Source organism: Anticarsia gemmatalis, chromosome 28 (assembly GCF_050436995.1).
Source record: "Anticarsia gemmatalis isolate Benzon Research Colony breed Stoneville strain chromosome 28, ilAntGemm2 primary, whole genome shotgun sequence".
Classification (NCBI taxonomy): domain Eukaryota; kingdom Metazoa; phylum Arthropoda; class Insecta; order Lepidoptera; family Erebidae; genus Anticarsia; species Anticarsia gemmatalis.
In genome coordinates, this window is record NC_134772.1 from 3,383,686 (window position 1) to 3,400,992 (window position 17,307).

General features: G+C 37.2%; 1 protein-coding gene across 4 annotated transcripts in view; it reads right to left on the reverse strand.

Annotated features, from left to right (window-relative positions):
- Positions 1 to 17,307, reverse strand: part of LOC142984759 (uncharacterized) — a 93,705-nt gene that overhangs the window by 7,906 nt on the left and 68,492 nt on the right. For 3 of the 4 annotated variants that reach the window (XM_076132541.1, XM_076132538.1, XM_076132539.1), the window contains 16 exons: positions 17,012 to 17,193; positions 15,510 to 15,651; positions 14,674 to 14,864; positions 13,825 to 13,923; positions 13,109 to 13,292; positions 11,808 to 11,991; positions 10,950 to 11,019; positions 10,426 to 10,572; positions 9,862 to 9,945; positions 8,779 to 8,931; positions 8,200 to 8,324; positions 7,668 to 7,792; positions 7,098 to 7,237; positions 6,279 to 6,402; positions 4,966 to 5,052; positions 531 to 601 (listed from right to left, as the gene is read on the reverse strand). In XM_076132541.1, coding sequence (XP_075988656.1) covers positions 531 to 601; positions 4,966 to 5,052; positions 6,279 to 6,402; positions 7,098 to 7,237; positions 7,668 to 7,792; positions 8,200 to 8,324; positions 8,779 to 8,931; positions 9,862 to 9,945; positions 10,426 to 10,572; positions 10,950 to 11,019; positions 11,808 to 11,991; positions 13,109 to 13,292; positions 13,825 to 13,923; positions 14,674 to 14,864; positions 15,510 to 15,651; positions 17,012 to 17,193 — 2,108 coding nt within the window. The remainder of the gene's footprint in view (positions 1 to 530; positions 602 to 4,965; positions 5,053 to 6,278; positions 6,403 to 7,097; positions 7,238 to 7,667; positions 7,793 to 8,199; positions 8,325 to 8,778; positions 8,932 to 9,861; positions 9,946 to 10,425; positions 10,573 to 10,949; positions 11,020 to 11,807; positions 11,992 to 13,108; positions 13,293 to 13,824; positions 13,924 to 14,673; positions 14,865 to 15,509; positions 15,652 to 17,011; positions 17,194 to 17,307) is intronic. The other variant, XM_076132542.1, reaches the window with a different exon arrangement.

Consider the following 17,307-nt stretch of genomic DNA (forward strand, 5'->3'; position numbering starts at 1 on the left):
ATTGTCCAATAAAGATTTCGAAGAAAAGACAATTATTGGTGTAGTAAAATTTGTGTCGTCTTTCTTCTTCGATCTTCGAAAATATTAACAGTGCAACAAAAGAATTAAATGAATCTACACAAAATATACCGGTTGTTATTTGTCAGTAACCAACCAAATCTTTTTATAATTTTACTAGACATACGATAATAATGTTACATGAGACTACATTTGCGTATTATTGTAAATATTTGGTCTAAGTGAAAAATTAACCTATCCTATCCCAGATAATATTTTTTTAACACAACTCCCGCACTCAGAGTTGCTCTTGTGTCGCGGGGACTTTTACAAACATACAAACATCGGACATAAAGTACAACCAGACCCGAAACAATTGATTGTGGATCGCATAAATAAATTGTTCCGTGTGGGAATCGAACTCACGACCTCCCGACGCAATGGTAGCGGCGTGGCGACCTAAACCACTGCGCCAAGGAGGCAGTCAAGTCCAAAATCTAATTAATGTTAATAAATTAATGTATATAACTTACCTAGGCCGTTCCTGACGTTAGCTACTAGACGCATCGCGGGGTTCGTCACGATACCATTCCTTTTGCTCTTACTATAAGAAAACAACAACATATTAAACACAATTCATTAAAAAAATATTTAATTAAGAGACATAACAGACACGATACTTTTAAATATTATTGTAAATTCACTTTTACAAAGTTCAATCTGTGTTATAAGTATAAATAAAAAAAAATGATTTACCAATCCAGTTTCTAGTCTTTTTTAGTAAAATTTCTAATGACTCTTACACTAGGCTAAGCCTGCCTTGAGCCTAAAGTATTTTTAACTTTTAAACTCTCGCGTTGCATGTTTAATGTATAATAGAATACGGGAATTAACGCGCAGGCTGACTGGCACACAGTCAGCCTGCGACCACGGCGAGTGCAACCTGCGCCGAAACGTTAGGCATTTTAAGGTAAAATGCGTGTTCGCGTTAATTCCCGTATTCTATTACACATTAAAGTATTTTTGATATATTTTCGGCCATATGGTGGCGCTAGTATAGCAACACGCCCAAAGGTTCTTTTAAATTTAAAAGTATCGTGTCTGTTGTGACTGTAAAATATATTAAAATAAACCTAATTTTATTTTTACGTGTTTTTAGTTGGACTGTGCGGGGTTTTCCGTAACCATAATCTATACAAGGACCAATATTATATCTAAAAATATTAGTAATAAGTAACAAATAACTTGGTTAAATTGTAAACAAAAGCCATCACCACAAAAATTATCCTTCACCTCCTTAAATTATAAAAAAACAAGCACAAACTAGTCCCAAAAATTAAGGGATATATAAAAAGAATCCAAATTTTTGGGTGATTTTCAACAAGCTGTAACTCCGAGGAAAATGGTCGTACAGAAAAAATAAAAAAAGCAAATTGTAGCTCCAAGTGTCTAGTTTTTAGATATGACTATGAAAATTTTTTGTCATGGCCAGGTCTGGAGAAATCCTACGAAAACTACCAAAAAAAAAATTTTCCAATTTTTTTCCCTCCTAAAAAAAGGTCCACGGGCTTCAAAAAATTTTTTTTGATTCTTTCGTTCTAAAGTTCTTTTAGAAAATTTAATCTTCTTTAATTTGCCGTATTTAAAAAGCCTGTACGACGATATGCCACGGAGTTATCGTCAATCAAAGCAAAAAAGTTATTTTTGACTTTGATATTCAATAACTCCGGAAATAATGATTGTACAGGAAATCAAAGGAGGGTTTTGAAAACTGCACAATATTCTCTATAAGAAAATGTAAACATCTTCTAAGAAAAATTTTTTTTTTAATTGAAATCTCGGACTGAAAAAAAGACAAAAATTCGCGAAATTAAGGATATTTGGATAACTTGGTATAACTTTGGATAAAATGGATGAACAAAGGATATCGTCGGTAATTTTTCAACCTCAAAGTGTCTCCTAAAATCCCTCAAAAATTCAAAGCGCTGCGATTTTTTTTTCATTGTGCCCCGAAGCTTCAAATTCTTTGTTGTTGCAAAAATCACCATTGTGAGCAATTTTGTGATTTTTATTCATTTTTTTAATAAGAATTTTTTTTTCTCTCTAAAATCTTTATTTTTTCGATTAAAAAGCAAATAGACGATAACTCCGTGGCATATCGTCGTACAGGCTTTTTGAATACGGCAAATTAAAGAAGATTAAATTTTCTAAAAGAACTTTAGAACAAAACAATCAAAAAAATTTTTTTGAAGCCCGTGGACCCTTTTTTAGGAGGGAAAAAATTTGGAAAAATTTTTTTTTTGTAGTTTTCGTAGGATTTCTCCAGACCTGGCCATGACAAAAAATTTTCATAGTCATATCTAAAAACTAGACACTTGGAGCTACAATTTGCTTTTTTTATTTTTTCTGTACGACCATTTTCCTCGGAGTTACAGCTTGTTGAAAATCACCCAAAAATTTGGATTATTTTTTTATATCCCTTAATTTTTGGGACTAGTGTAGTTAACTCGAAGAACTTCCTTCACCTTAATTATATAATATAAATTACTAGCTGACTCGCGCCATTTCGCTTGCGTCACATAAGAGAGAATGGGTCAAAATTTTCCCAGTTTTTGTAACATTTTTTAGTGGTACTCTGCTCCTATTGGTAGTAGCGTGATGATATATGGGCTGATGTAGCCTATAGCCTTCCTCGATAAATGGGCTATCTAACACTGAAAGATTTTTTCAAATCGGACCAGTAGTTCCTGAGATTAGCGCGTTCAAACAAACAAACAAACTCTTCAGCTTTATAATATTAGTATAGATTAGTATAGATATAAGAAAACTATGCGTAAATAATAAAGTTAATACTCATTACTAATTAGAATTTATTGTAACACCTTAAAACCATGATATCGGTTATTTCGAGCATCAAACCTCATACAATATTAGTAACAATATGCTCTCAATTTTGTTAATGCCTTAGTATTCTGTTTAGTTAGTTAGTAGCCGCCAAAGCTAGCCAAATGTATATATTAGTCTTAGATATATTTTACACATCAGCAAATATCGTATACTTAGTCTAAAACATTGATAATTATGGTACTATACTCGGGCCATTTCAAACGTGCGAACTACATCATGTTATTATATCGGAGTCTCTCGCTCACTACACATTGTCACATTACTATGATTATTTTGATTATGACATAGTGAGCACGTTTGCCATAATCCCAGGGTAGCTATATTTATTTATTAAATTATAGGCGCGTAGTATAGACTTGTGCCGAAACGTCAAGCAATTCAAGAAAAAATACATATTCTCGTTAATAACAATTTCAATTTCTGTTTCGTCTAACAAACGAAAAGTTAATAAAATACTACTTTGAATGATATTTGCTCATGTCACATTAAACCAAAATTAAACATTACATTGGGTTAATACAATAATAGGTAGTAATATAGGTATATAGGCAAGTTTCTTCATACATATCCAAAGTAACTGCTAAAGCCATTTATTTTTTTCTTGACATTTATGTAGTAAAGGCAAATCTGTTTCTTCATAAAACTATCAATAAATTCGTAAAGAAACAAATTTGACTGTCAATTTTTACTTTTTTTATTACAAATAATTGTCACTTGCTCTAATCGTGAAGGAAAACATCGTGAAACCTTGCATGCCTAAGATTTGTTTAATACATTTATTGAGGGCATGCAAAGACCCAACCCGCACTTGGCCAGCGTGGTGGATTCAAGGCATAGCCCGTCCCTCGTTTGGGAGGAGCCCCTTGCCTAGCAGTGGGACAGTAATTGGTTAAACATAAAAAAAATACTTTACCCTAAACTTTGGCTGTTACTTTTGATGAAGAAACTGGCCGTATGTGTGTTAAAATCGTAGTTTATTCCATTGTTAATATTATGCAATATAACCTAAGACCCTACCTAATGTAACAGTATATTTTCATAAGTATTACTCCTGCATTCGACTCGTAAAACCATGATAATGATGATGATGACAAAGCCTAGGTACAGCAAACCTAATCACCAGCCAATTTAGCCAAACCCAGCCGAAGAAAAGACGCTGACGTGGGGACTCTGTTTGTAAGACATTATTATTTACCTGACTTTTGATTAAAATGCATACTTTCTCACTTTAAAGATCATGGTATTTACCTTCTATCTATAAAGGGATTCTTTCTATTTGGGTTCCAATCATGCCTAGCGTTTTGCAAGCATGGGCTAAGCTTAAAATGCTTGAAAGAAACTTGAGCGCTTCAGGTGCAAAGTTCTACTCCAATCGTGTTTTTTTATCTATTTGATTTGTCTATGTTTTTGTATACGTCTCATATAGTTTTAAAAGGACAAGACTTCGAAAACCAGATTTTCCTTCACCGAAAAGAACCCTCACCTTATAATGCAAGATAGTTCAAACAAACCACCAAACTTTATAGACATTACAAATCTTTTCAAAACGAAACATACACATTTAATGTGGAATAGGAATAGAAAACTACGAAACTACTTTTATTTTGGTAGAAAAGAGGTATTTGTTCTTCGATTCTAAAACGATTAGCGGCTCATTCACATACAAATTTTCGTGAAAAATAGAATACTATTGACAATATTTTATTCTATATTTGCAATTGGACTGAAATTTAATCTACCTTTCTCTGTTTTTCTTTTATCATTTTAATCTCACAATATTATTTACTTTGAACAATACAATAAACAATACTTCATGGTTGTAGTGAATTTATCTAAATTGTATTCATTAATTGGTATTATTAATTATTCGCACTTTCAAAAAGAAAGCAATATTTGGACACAGATAATTACATTTTATTGTTTAAAACATAACATATTTTATCGACAACTTGAATTTTATATGTAAACAAGCCGTTATATACCTCCTCCACCTAACTCCTTCACATACGTTTAAATGTCATTACAAACAGAATCCCTCGCCACATCTGTACAAAGACTCACGTTTTCTTGAGTATCCTGCCGCTGGCCCGGCCGATACTGCCCACCAGACGGTTGTACACTATGCGCCCCATAGCTCCCCATACCTCGCTACGTACATACTTATTGTCAAATACTATTCTTTGGAAACCAAGCTGTTTGGTATACTGGCGTTCTTGTAGATTATAATATTATGTAGGGTGATTCAAACTACGCTATAAGTATAATATGTATAATATGGTTGATTTTAGCTTAACAAAATAGATTTTTTTATAGGGTAGTTGACTACCAGTCAAATCAGCTACTCTTTATGAAATATCAAAAACACATTTTAGTATACAAATACGTCAAATTATCTCAATATCGTAATGTGAAAAAAATGTGTGTTTTCGTCGGGATCAAATGAGTGCCTTATAAAATGTTTTAGTCTGTAATAATAACAAGTTCAACATTATTAGAAATAAAATTACACAGCCTGAGCGACTTAAATTAACCTAAAAAAAGAAAAAAAATTAAACCTTAAAAGAGAAAAAAAATATGATTTTTCGTTAACCCAGTCAACAACCCAAATTAATAAAAAAATACGTAATAATATTATACATATTTTTATACGATATATGTATTACTAAACATTCCGTTTGCGGTAAAACAGTAGATTATGCATTTATATTATTGTTTATTGCGCTTAGTATGAATCACCCTTAATAATAATTTACCCATTAAAAAACAATTCTAACAGAATCTCTGTTTGACACATTAAAACAATGTTAGCATCGGCACAATACAAAAAGCGTTAATGGGATTTATTTCTAACATTATAAAATAATAATACATTAAATAAGTAAATTTACTTGCACCTATGGCGCAATGGTTTAAGCCAGGGAGACTGGACGACAAATGGGTGACCATCTTATACATATCGAGTTCCTCCGTGTTTCGGAAGGCACGTTAAATTGTGGGTTGTCATTTTCAAAGATCTTCGACAGTCGTTAACAGTACTCAGAAGCTTGGAAGTCTGACAACCAGTCTTACCGAAGGATATCGTGTTATAACCAAGGTAACTGGGTTGTAGAGGTCAGATAGGCAGTCGTTTAATGTAAAACACTGGTATTCAGCTGCATCCAGTGAGACTGGAAGCCGACTCCAACATAGTTTGGAAGTTAGCTGATATATACTGGAAGACAATTAATGTCCCACGACCTGCTATCATTTCGCTTGACATATCAGGCGATGTCGCGCGACTCATTTCCGTAGCGACGAGCCACACGTAGCTATTCCAGAGTGAACTTTTAAAAGGTCATAAGCGCCAGTAAAATGCCTTATATTTATGTACATACCTGTCGTTTCTCTCCTGTGGCGGTTTGCTGTCGCGTCCCAGTATGATTCTCATGTGAGTGTCTCTATTGAAGTGGGTGTCTGTCAGGACCGGCTGTACTGCTGTCAGGCTTGGGGGTTGAGAACCTAAGGGGAGGGATGTGATTGTTATATATTTTTTATACAGCAAACTAAACTTGAATGGATTTAGAATGCTCTTCCTAAACATTTCATTAGTGATTGCTTCTCGCCAATGAAATTTTGAAGCATATTATGTTATTGGAGGAATTATTGTTTATTTTAACGGCAAAGGTAAATATCGTTGAAGGTTTGCTCATTTAAGGAAAATATCCTTGTATAGAAGGCCATACAATTTTAAAATAGGTAATCCGTGCGGCTCCCGAGTAAGTAATTTGAATGAATGAATGAATGAAAAACTCTTTACTGTAAGTCAACAGGAACAAAATTAAATTAAATTAAAAGTACAATTGGCAGCCTTATCGCACAGTGACAATCTCTTCCAGGCAACCATTTGATGGAGAGAAATACATGCAGTTAAATGAAGGAGGGCAGTAAAACATGTGAAAGAAAAATTGCCGAATATTCGAGCCCCTCTCGAGTTCTGCGCAACATATTTGACGATTTATTTATATCAAATAGATGGAATTTTTTTAAGCTTTTCACAGCTCAGATCTAGGGCCCGCGTTGGCCGAGGTATAGAGACATATGACCAACTTTCTACCACCCTACAGTTACAAAATACAGCTACAGAATAATACACATACCGAACCCACTCTATGGTAACTAGAAATAGCTATAAACATATTATTATATGTACATACCGAAAGCAAGTGCAGGTTGTGTAGGACTACATATATCACTGATGGGTGTCCGCGGAGGAGACGCGTACAAAGGACTAGTGTCGCCGCGCCACGCGCTCCACGCGCCGAGCTCTGCGTCTCGCTCGTTCGCTAGGTAACTCCTGAAACAAAACATAAGGTTTAGAATGAAGTAAAATGTTTTTTTTTATAGAGTTAATGTAATCAGACTTACATAACTCGTGTATAACATACTTTGTATAGAGTACAAGTGTTAAAATTGTCATTTATTGTGAGAATATGAGGATTAGACGGTTGTCCAAACAAAACTGGCGCCCTTTTTGAACTACAGTCGAAACGTACGTATGAATCATATCGGATGTATGATAAATAAACCATTTCGGAGATATGATAGATAAAATGATTAAATTTGACCTTTTTTCTTCTAGACCAAAGAAATATATTTTTTCATCATTAAATATCATTTGTAATGCATATAGGAAATGAAGTTTTTTAAGAAACTGAAGATCCGTCTAATGTCTCTTTAATTTATTAAAACTTAAACGATTTATGAGCTGTCTTCAATGTATTTACCTCAATTTAGAGTCTTTCTCTTGAGCATGATGCGGTGGCGGGTCCCGCTCTCGCTCGGGCTCCCGGCGTCGCCCGCATCGAGCCACTTGCTGAGCGAACGATAACGACAGGTGGGCGCGGGACGGCTGTAACAATACAATATAACATTATCATACAAACTTGAAAAAGAAAAATTTGTGATATAACCTAGAATACGCGAGAGTTCTTTCAACGCATCTTCAACAAATGAAGAATAACCGACCCACATTTGAAAAACACACATTGAATAAGAGCTACCCTTTTTTATTACGATACCTTTCAACACAGCGCGCATTGTATGTTTTTTATTTTTTTAATATAAGCCTATTTTTGAAACTAGCCTATAAAGAACTATAAGCCTACTTTTGAAAAATAATTAAAATCCCTTCTGTGATTCAGCTGTAAAACACTATTAAGTAGACGAATAAAGTGGTGAACAAATCTTAGGTGCAAAATTATTTCAAAATCTATGATTAATTTGTTAGCTATTACAGTAAAAGATGTATTGTATTACCTTTTCATGAGTAGTATCGACGGGGTCCTGAGGTTCGTGTGAGCGCGCGGATCCGCCCGTCATGTTAGACGAAGACTTCGTTGAGTTGGAACTGTGTACGCTGCGACGTTTATATTCTGGTGAGCCTGTATAACACAATATATTTAATAATACATCTTAAAAGACAGTTAGGTACGGTTAAAACATTCAATTGCATCAACGGTTTAAGTATTACTTTTACGAATTTTACACAACATTTAGATGAAACCTACAATTGTTACAGAAAAAAAAAATTTTGAACTAGTTAATACGAATGAAGTGCAAAGGATTTGGATTTGACTTCTTGATAATTAGTTAGCTCCCTCTTGAATATTGGCCAAATGCCTCAGATGATTGATTAATTTATAAAATTTGAAAAGAGACCCATACAGAGACTTGAGTTGGTTTTGTCAAAAAATAATATATTTTTTGAGTTCTAGTAATGTAGGTTTGCCATGTGACATATTTTACATAGCCCTATGACATTGTTTCTGTCTTTCTCATGTAAAATACTAGTATGACAGTTGATCTTTAAACAAAGTGAGTACAAAGTTATTATACCAGCGCTGGGCGGTCTCTGCGGAGTCAGCTCTAGCGCGGCGGGCTGCAGGGCGGCGGGCGGCGCGGCGGGCGCGGAGGGCGCGGCCCAGCGCTCCAGCAGGCGGCAGATGTTGGCGTGCCCCGCGCGCCACGCCACCTTGGCCGGCGTGCGGCCTGGCATACATACATACATACATACATTATTTAATAGACTTCTCTATCACGCGGGAAAGAGCGTACATGAAAAGGGTGTGCAATGAGAAAGGAAAGAGTGTCATGTGTCCAAAGAGCGCGCCATGTTTCCCGTGCGTAATCCTGTACGCTCCTAATCAGACGCGAAAGAGCGTGTCTGTAAAGGCACCTAATTTCAAACCTTTTTCCCATAGGGGTAGGCTAAGATTATGCCCACTGTTTTGGCGAAAGTGTTCCATATAATCCTGCTCTCCATCATCTATTAAGCACGTAAAAAAAGAGTAGGCAGAGACCAAAGAACGCCACTTGGTACGGTCCTTAAATCCTTACGAACTTCCCTTGCCTCATTCACATCCATACATGTTGTCATACAGGACCGCCGGTTATGAATACTTCGAGACACATACCTACAATACTGTATACAAATCTACTCATGAAATAATAAGCTATGAACCCATGAGTTAGAAAGGATCGGCTGAATTACTCCCGATACTCGAATTTACGATTACGCATACGCGACAACAATTAAACATCAGCTGGCAAGCACAAAGCTTTCATTTTTTTTCTTTTTTATTACAACTCCTGCACTTAGAACTGCTCTTGTTTCGCGGGGACTTTTACAAACATACAAACAACGGACACATAGTACAACCGCACCAGAAACAATTATTTGTGGATCGCACAAATAATTGCTCCGTCTGGGAATCGAACCCATGAGCTCCCGACGTAATGGTATTGGCATGGCGACCTAAACCACTGCGCCATGGAGGCAGTCAGAGCGGTCTTTAGTAAAGTCACTCACTCAAATATATTAAACGGTAACCAATATTTATTTTCAGATAGAACAATTATTCTACGTCAACTAAAGTTTACTCAATAATATCAATACACCTATAAATCGACATAACTCACCACAATGATCAGCTTGTAGAGGATCAGCACCATGTTGAAGTAGCCACAGCACACATTCCTCATGACCTTCTTGAGCAGCGATACCTAAGAAATTATACATTATCAATTTTACGGTCCCAACGAAAATACGAAACTGTGACGTCACTATGTTATATTTCTATACTAAAATGTGTTTATGACATTTAATTCATAAAAAGTAGTTAATTTGGCTGATAGTTAAAACCAAAGAAAATAAAATCAAATCAATAATTCTTTTAGGTCAAGTGCAGACACTTATAATGGTCAAATACAGTAAGTAGTGGTCAAATATAGTAAGTAGTGGTCAAATACAGTAAGTATAGTTATAATGGTCAAATACGGTATGTGAATTTACCAGCACTTCAGAGGGTATGGCCTATATGAAGAGCTCTTTTTAATCATCAATTATTTGTTTTCCAATTATTTTACTACAAGCAACTGATTATGTAAAGATCTACCCTATCACACAGTTAAGGTCCCTATTACAGACTAGCAAAACATTCTTAAATTGTAATAAATAATAAAGTTATTTATAATAATATTTACCTAGTGGCGTAGCTCCCTGCGTGCAGACGGCGGAGGGCGAAGCGCCGTGCTTGAGCAGAGCTCGCAGCACCAGCGTGCGGCCGCGCCACGCCGCCGCGTGCAGGGCTGTGCGCAGACAACGGTCACGACCGTCCACTGCCGCGCCGCCTGGGATATCATCAAGCCAAGATTAGGTTCGATTCCCAAGTCTTAATAATAACCCGGATTTAGGATTGTGTTCGTATTAAGTACCAATAGGCTCACTTATATAAAAAAAAGAGACAACTTTAGTTTATTAAAAACTGAATCTATTTTAGTTTATTAAAAACTGAATTATATTTTGTTAAAGTGGCAATATAATTTTCATAACTTTCGTAATATTAAATGCCATAATTGACTGATAATTTCACTACAAAAAAGCATTACTTTTATACAAAAAAAAAATGTTTTAAGGCAGATTGTAATAAGCGTTCAAATTGATTAAAAAGTAAAGTAACATAAAATATCTAGTTTTAAACTACTAAAATAAAGTATTAATTACTCACCAACTTTGATCAGCAAGTTCACCATATCAGTATGACCTTGCCACGCTGACACGTGCAGTGGAGTTCGACCCTGATGAAGACACAAACATTACTTACAAAATTTAATACCATTAATGTAAAATAAGAGGAGCTCGTGGCTTAGTTAACGACAGCCGCGCGAATCGATCTGTTAGGTTAAGCCACGCTTGCCAAGGTTGATCTGTGGATGGGTGACCATCGTTACTACAGTTAACGACTGTCAAAAATCTTTGAAAACGATAGCCGGGACCCACAATTTAACGTGTGATCCAAAACACGGATGAACCCGATATGTAAAAGACCCATCCATAGATCAACCTCGGCAAGCGTAACTTAATTTCAGAGATCGATCCGATCTGTTGTCGTCTAAGCCATGAGCTCCACTAGTTATCCATCAGGACATATATAATAGTAATCCAGTCATAAGAATCTGGTAATCCAGGAGCCCGCAAGTACTAGCAGCTCACGCTCATAGCCAGTTGCGCTCACCTTTCGCTCTCGCTCGCGCTCATTCCATAGATGGGTGACCGTATAGTGGTATTTGAACAGGACGTCCCCGTGCTTCGGAGCCATGCCGTGCGGTTAGTGGTCAACCTAGTGTCATAGTTGTTAAAGCCGCCCGATAGGCCTTTGACATGACTTAACGACTGTTATCTTAGTAGACAACAGCCAGGACCGACTTTTCACGTGTCCTCCGAAGCACGGAGACGCCCAGTTCAAAAACCACTATGCGGTCACTTATCTATGGAATGACCATAAGGTTGCTTAGCCCACAGATCGTTTACCGACCGGTGAGCTCAACTGGCTGTGGGGTCGCAAGTGGCAGCAGGTCGCAAGTACCTCGTTATCCGTGGTGTCGACGCTGGCGGCGCAGTGCGAGATGAGGTAGCGCGCCATGGCCATCCTGTTGTCCAGCGCCAGCACGTACAGCGTGCTGCGCCGGTCGGCGTCCAGGGCATCCGCGTCAGCCCCTCGCGCGTGGAGAGCTGCTACTGTTTCTACGTGACCTTCTAACGCTGCCAACCTGTGGGACAGACAATAGGACTGAAATAAATTTCTTCAAACCGAATCCGAACAAATTATTGCCTATATATCTATACTTAATATTAATATTATAAAGCTGAAGAGTTTGTTTGTTTGTTTGAACGCGCTAATCTCGGGAACTACTGGTCCGATTTGAAAAATTCTTTCAGTGTTAGATAGCCCATTTATTGAAGAAGGCTGTAGGCTATATATTATCACGCTACGACCAATAGGAGCAGAGTAACGGTGAAAAATGTCACAAAAACGGGGAAAATTATGATTATCTTAAATAAGGCAAACGAAGTTGCGCGGGTCAGCTAGTAGAACAGAAAATAGGACTTAAATACATTTCTTGAAATTGAAATTCGACCAAATGATTGCCTTATTTCTAATTAACGTTTGTGACACGATACTAAATAACAAATTGGGACTATAAAATAATGCCCGATACAATCTTTTATTATTAAAAATCTCATACAAGATGAGCAGTCCAAGTCTCTACAATAGGCTATCGTAAATCTCAGTAAAATCAAAGATATCGAATTAAAATCAGTGGAAAACGTAATAAAACATACAGAAATTACGTTTCTACACCATTTTGTGAGTAAAATTTTGCTTAAATCAAAGATTTAATTAAATTGGTATTTTTTTTCACAACGAAAATTGTATATAGTGGAACAAAACTCGTGTTTTCTCTTTATTAAATTTAAATTTGGAGCATCCTCATTTATCAATGGTAACCCTAAACTATCCCCTATTTAGGGGTGTATACTGTTTTGTCGTACATAAAGTATTTTTGTAAAAAAATGCCTCAAGAAAATCTTAAGGAGCGAGTTATTGCGATTGGCAATTAAATTAAAAAAATATTTATTTATAAAAAATACAATGTTTATTGTTCGAGATCTCATACAAGACTAATTAGGAATCAAATATAATTAATAACAATTAAAATGATGCGTTAACAATATTAGAATGACGCATCAATATGCGTCATTCTAATGTGCATCAATATGCACGGCTGCAACGTCGGCAGAAAGGGGTTGCTACGCCGTGGTAACTAGCGTTTCGATTTTTTTTACGGGACTTGTATAATACATTTAAAATCGTTAAGTAGTTACCTGAATGCAGTCTTCCCATCATGGGCTCTTTGGTCTACAGGTGCTCCCCACGTGTCAAGCAGCAATTCCACCAGTCTGGTGTGACCTTCCTGTGCCGCCAGCATCAGAGGACCCTTGCCGTCGTTGTCTGCTTCGTCCACCTTTGCACCAGCTTCCAGAAGCGCTTCGCATACTTCTATGTGACCTGGGAAAGATTGGCGATCATGGGAAACTGTAGACAACTCTCATAGACCTACATGACGCGATGAACCAGCTATAGAAAAGCTTTTTTTTAAAGATTTGCGAAGTAAGAGCGAGATTGCAATTTAGGATCGAGGGAAATTAAATCCCAGTATTTGCAAAATTCATGATCTTATAGTTTCTAGTAGTCAAATATTTAAACGGCAATTTCTTTTTTATAATGCGCGACGATGATCTTTCGCTACAATACCTACACGTCAAAGAAAAAGTGTCTGTACAAAGTTGAAATTCACTGATGCCCGCTTTCTGAGTACATTTAGCGGTAATATATCTATTCAACAGCGTTTTTTATATGAGTTTAAACGCTATTGCATAGAAAAACTACCGCTAAATGTATCTCAGAAAACGGAGATTAAAGAGACGTTTGAATATTCGGCCATATTGGTATTATATTGTTGCTAATCATGCTTGATGTCAGCGAGTTGTTAAATACTACTATTTTATTTCTAAACACAAAAAGTCTTTATTAATGTTACCTTCAAACGCAGCGTAGTGCAACGGCGTCCAGCCGGAGTTGTCTCTGTGATGTTCATCTAAACCTCGGTCTAGTAGTTGACGCACCACTTCCACGTTACCTATACAAAGATATAAAAGATTTTGGTAATCTAACAAAATGGCTGAGATTAAATGGTGATAGGAAAAAAATATTTTCTCCTAGCGTTCTGGTCCGACTTCGACTGGGAATAGTAAAAGAACGTGGGAATTGTGTCGATCCTATATAAACCTTGTAATGATTATTGCAAACACAAAAAAAAAATATCCAACTAGATGCAATTGTTCTTAAGGTATGCGTACACATATTTCTATTAAACTTGCTTATTGATATCGATTATAGAGCCCAATCTTGGTATTTTAGAATGGACTGGATTAACCCCTGACTGTGGACAACGCCTGCAGATATGATTGAAGACCAACAGAAAATGATCTCTACATATCATATCAAAGCAACTTTTTTTAGAAATGTCAAAAACACAGTATTATAATACGGTGTAGTGTCGTCGCAGTTTCAATTTTCAATTTTCGTTGCTATCAAAGGAGTACGAAAAAAATACATAGTCAGCATTTAAAGACTTAAAATCAGCTCGTGACCACGGTCGATGTAATTCGATCGAAACGTCGGGCAGCAAATAAGGTATCCTAACCTTTAAATTTTCAACCGCGTATAAGACCCGTTGCATTATAATATTATGTGTACTAGTCGCGAGAGTTTAAAAACGTTAATAGTCAGCATTGTAGATAAATCTTTTACGAGTACTAGTTTCATAATGTTTCATTGACCCAGTCAACTACCTAATTGCGATAACAATCTGGTGTGTATGTATCACCTTGTGCGGCCGCGACACTGAGCACGGTCCGTCCGTCAGCGTCCATGTTGTCGACGCAGGCGCCCCAGAACAGCAGCAGGCGCAGCGCTCGCGCGTGTCCCGCCGCCGCCGCCGCCCATAGAGCCGTCCGACCCGCCGCGTCTACTGCTTCTACGTCCGCTTCAGCTTCCAGCAGTAGCTCGCAGATCTCACTAGGAGATGAAAAGAAAGGGCTTTATAGCCGTTGCTTGATAAAATGCTCGAGTAAGTACTGTTAGAATTGATACAATGGTCGCTAGATGGCATTAGTGTGTATAAACTAATGCCATCTAGTGTCGTAAACCTAAGAATTACGATCTTGCGTCTGGAGTAGAATTTCCATTTCTGATACAGGAGCACGTTGATGTAATGTTTTTAAAATTAAGCAACAAATGTTCAATGTTGAAGTCTCTCAAACCAAATATTAAATAGAATTTTTGGTACTTTCAACATATGACCCAAATGGACGTTCTTTCGAATTTAGTTGACTGTATAGATTTTTGTATTATTATTTGACATTCAAGATACCGCTGGAAGGATGCAGTGGAGGCGGATCTGAGGGAGCTTCAAGCCGGGGATTGGCAAGAAGTAGCTAAAGGTTGGGCAAAGTGGCGTTTTCTCGTGTCGGAGGCCAAGACACATTTTGGATCGTTGAGCCAACGGAGTAAGTAAGTAAGTATTTGACATTCAAAAGCACTTGATAAAATAAGTCTTAGGATATTGTTAAAACATCTTATTTTTTTCTTTTTTCGGCCATTTCTTATGTCCCACTACTGGGCAAAGGAAGATAAATAAATTGATAAAACTAAGCAACTCACGTATGTCCCTCAAAGGCAGCAACTAACAGCGGCGTGGCACTGTCCCGGTCGGCGCGCGCCACGTCTGCGCCGCGCTCCAGCAGCAGTGCGGCGCACGCGCACCCGCCCGCGCACAGAGACGCTACTGATAGTGCTGTGCGACCTGACAGATAAATAAATAAATATCATTAGACAACTCACACAAGGTCATTTGTTTCCAAACTTAGCAGAGCTTGTACTATGGTAACCAAATCCATCGATACTAATATTATAAACGCGAAAGTAACTCTGTCTGTCTGTCTGTGGCTCAATCACGCCTAAACTACTGAACCAATTTGCATGAAATTTGGTATGGAGATATTTTGATACCCGAGAAAGGACATAAGCTACTTTTTAACCCGGGAAAATGACGCATTTCCATGGAAAAATTCAGGTGGCGGACGAAGTCGCGAGTAAAAACTAGCAACTGATAAACAACTCATATACTTCTAAATACATACTTAAATAGATAAATTGACAACCAGGCTCAGAAAATTATACTCGTGCTCATATCACAAAGAGATGTCACGGGATATACATACATATAAATCGATATGTAGAACCACACATGTGTTATACTAACGGTATCTTCCCAGTTGTCCCATCTAACACTGTCCCCCGGGGTGACAACTGGGAAAGTAGGAAGAAAATTCCCAGTGAGACGAGTCGTTGATATCTGGAGGTAGAGGCGGGGTGTTTGGCCTAGTGTTTGAGAGTACCATTGTGGTGAAAGGATTAGAAAGCCTAGATTCTGCATTACCGAACCTAGCTGCTGTTGTCACCCCGAGGTGACCGCGTAAAGGGGACAACAAGGAATATACCATACAAACAACTAATATACGATATTTGTCACTACTAATTCCCATATTATTCCACAAAGTATAGATTATCTAGGTGAAATTTAGACAGTTGTTTTCATAAATTTGCTGTCACTTTATCAATCAGATAGTTTAAGTTTCACAAGTTTTAAAAGCTGTAATATAGCGGACCAATTTTAGGATAAAAGTCAGGATCGTAGAAATGCAATATTTTTACATTAAATTCATTAAAATGACATTAGAATTACGTTGCTTAAAAGTAAAGTAAATTATAATAAGTAAAGTATATTTTGAACAGGATTTCATCAATCAAAATTTCGCAGATAATAATAAAATATGCATGTATAACTCAAAAATTCCCATGCTAATGGGTATCATAATCATTATAAAACACGAATATAAGAACATTTACTTTTTTTGTAAAAGAATATCCATACTAATATTATAAATGCGAAAGTAACTCTGCCTGTCCGTCTGTTACTCAATCACGCCTAATCTACTGAACCAATTTGCATGAAATTTGTTACGAAGATATTTTGATACTCGAGAAAGGACATAGGCTACTTTTTACCCCGGGAAAATGACGCATTCCCATGGGAAAATTCAAGTGGCGGACGAAGTCGCGGGTAAAATCTAGTACAGTATATATCAGTCTTCAAAGCTCACCATCCTCATCAGCATGGTCGATCTTGGCGCCCGCGTCCAGCAGCGCTCGCACGATCTCGGCGTGTCCCATGTAGGCGGCCGCTATGAGAGGCGTGCGGCCCTCCGCGTCCGCCTTGTCCGGGTCGGCGCCGGCCGCCAGCAGCCGGGAGACCACTGCCTCGTGACCTGACCATGCTGCAGCCCTGAAGGGGGGAAATTATACTTGCATTTATTTATATACTTCTTTCATTAAAGCTAGACAGCTGGAATTATCACATAGATAATGGTATAAAACGTTTTCAATTATAGCAATTCGT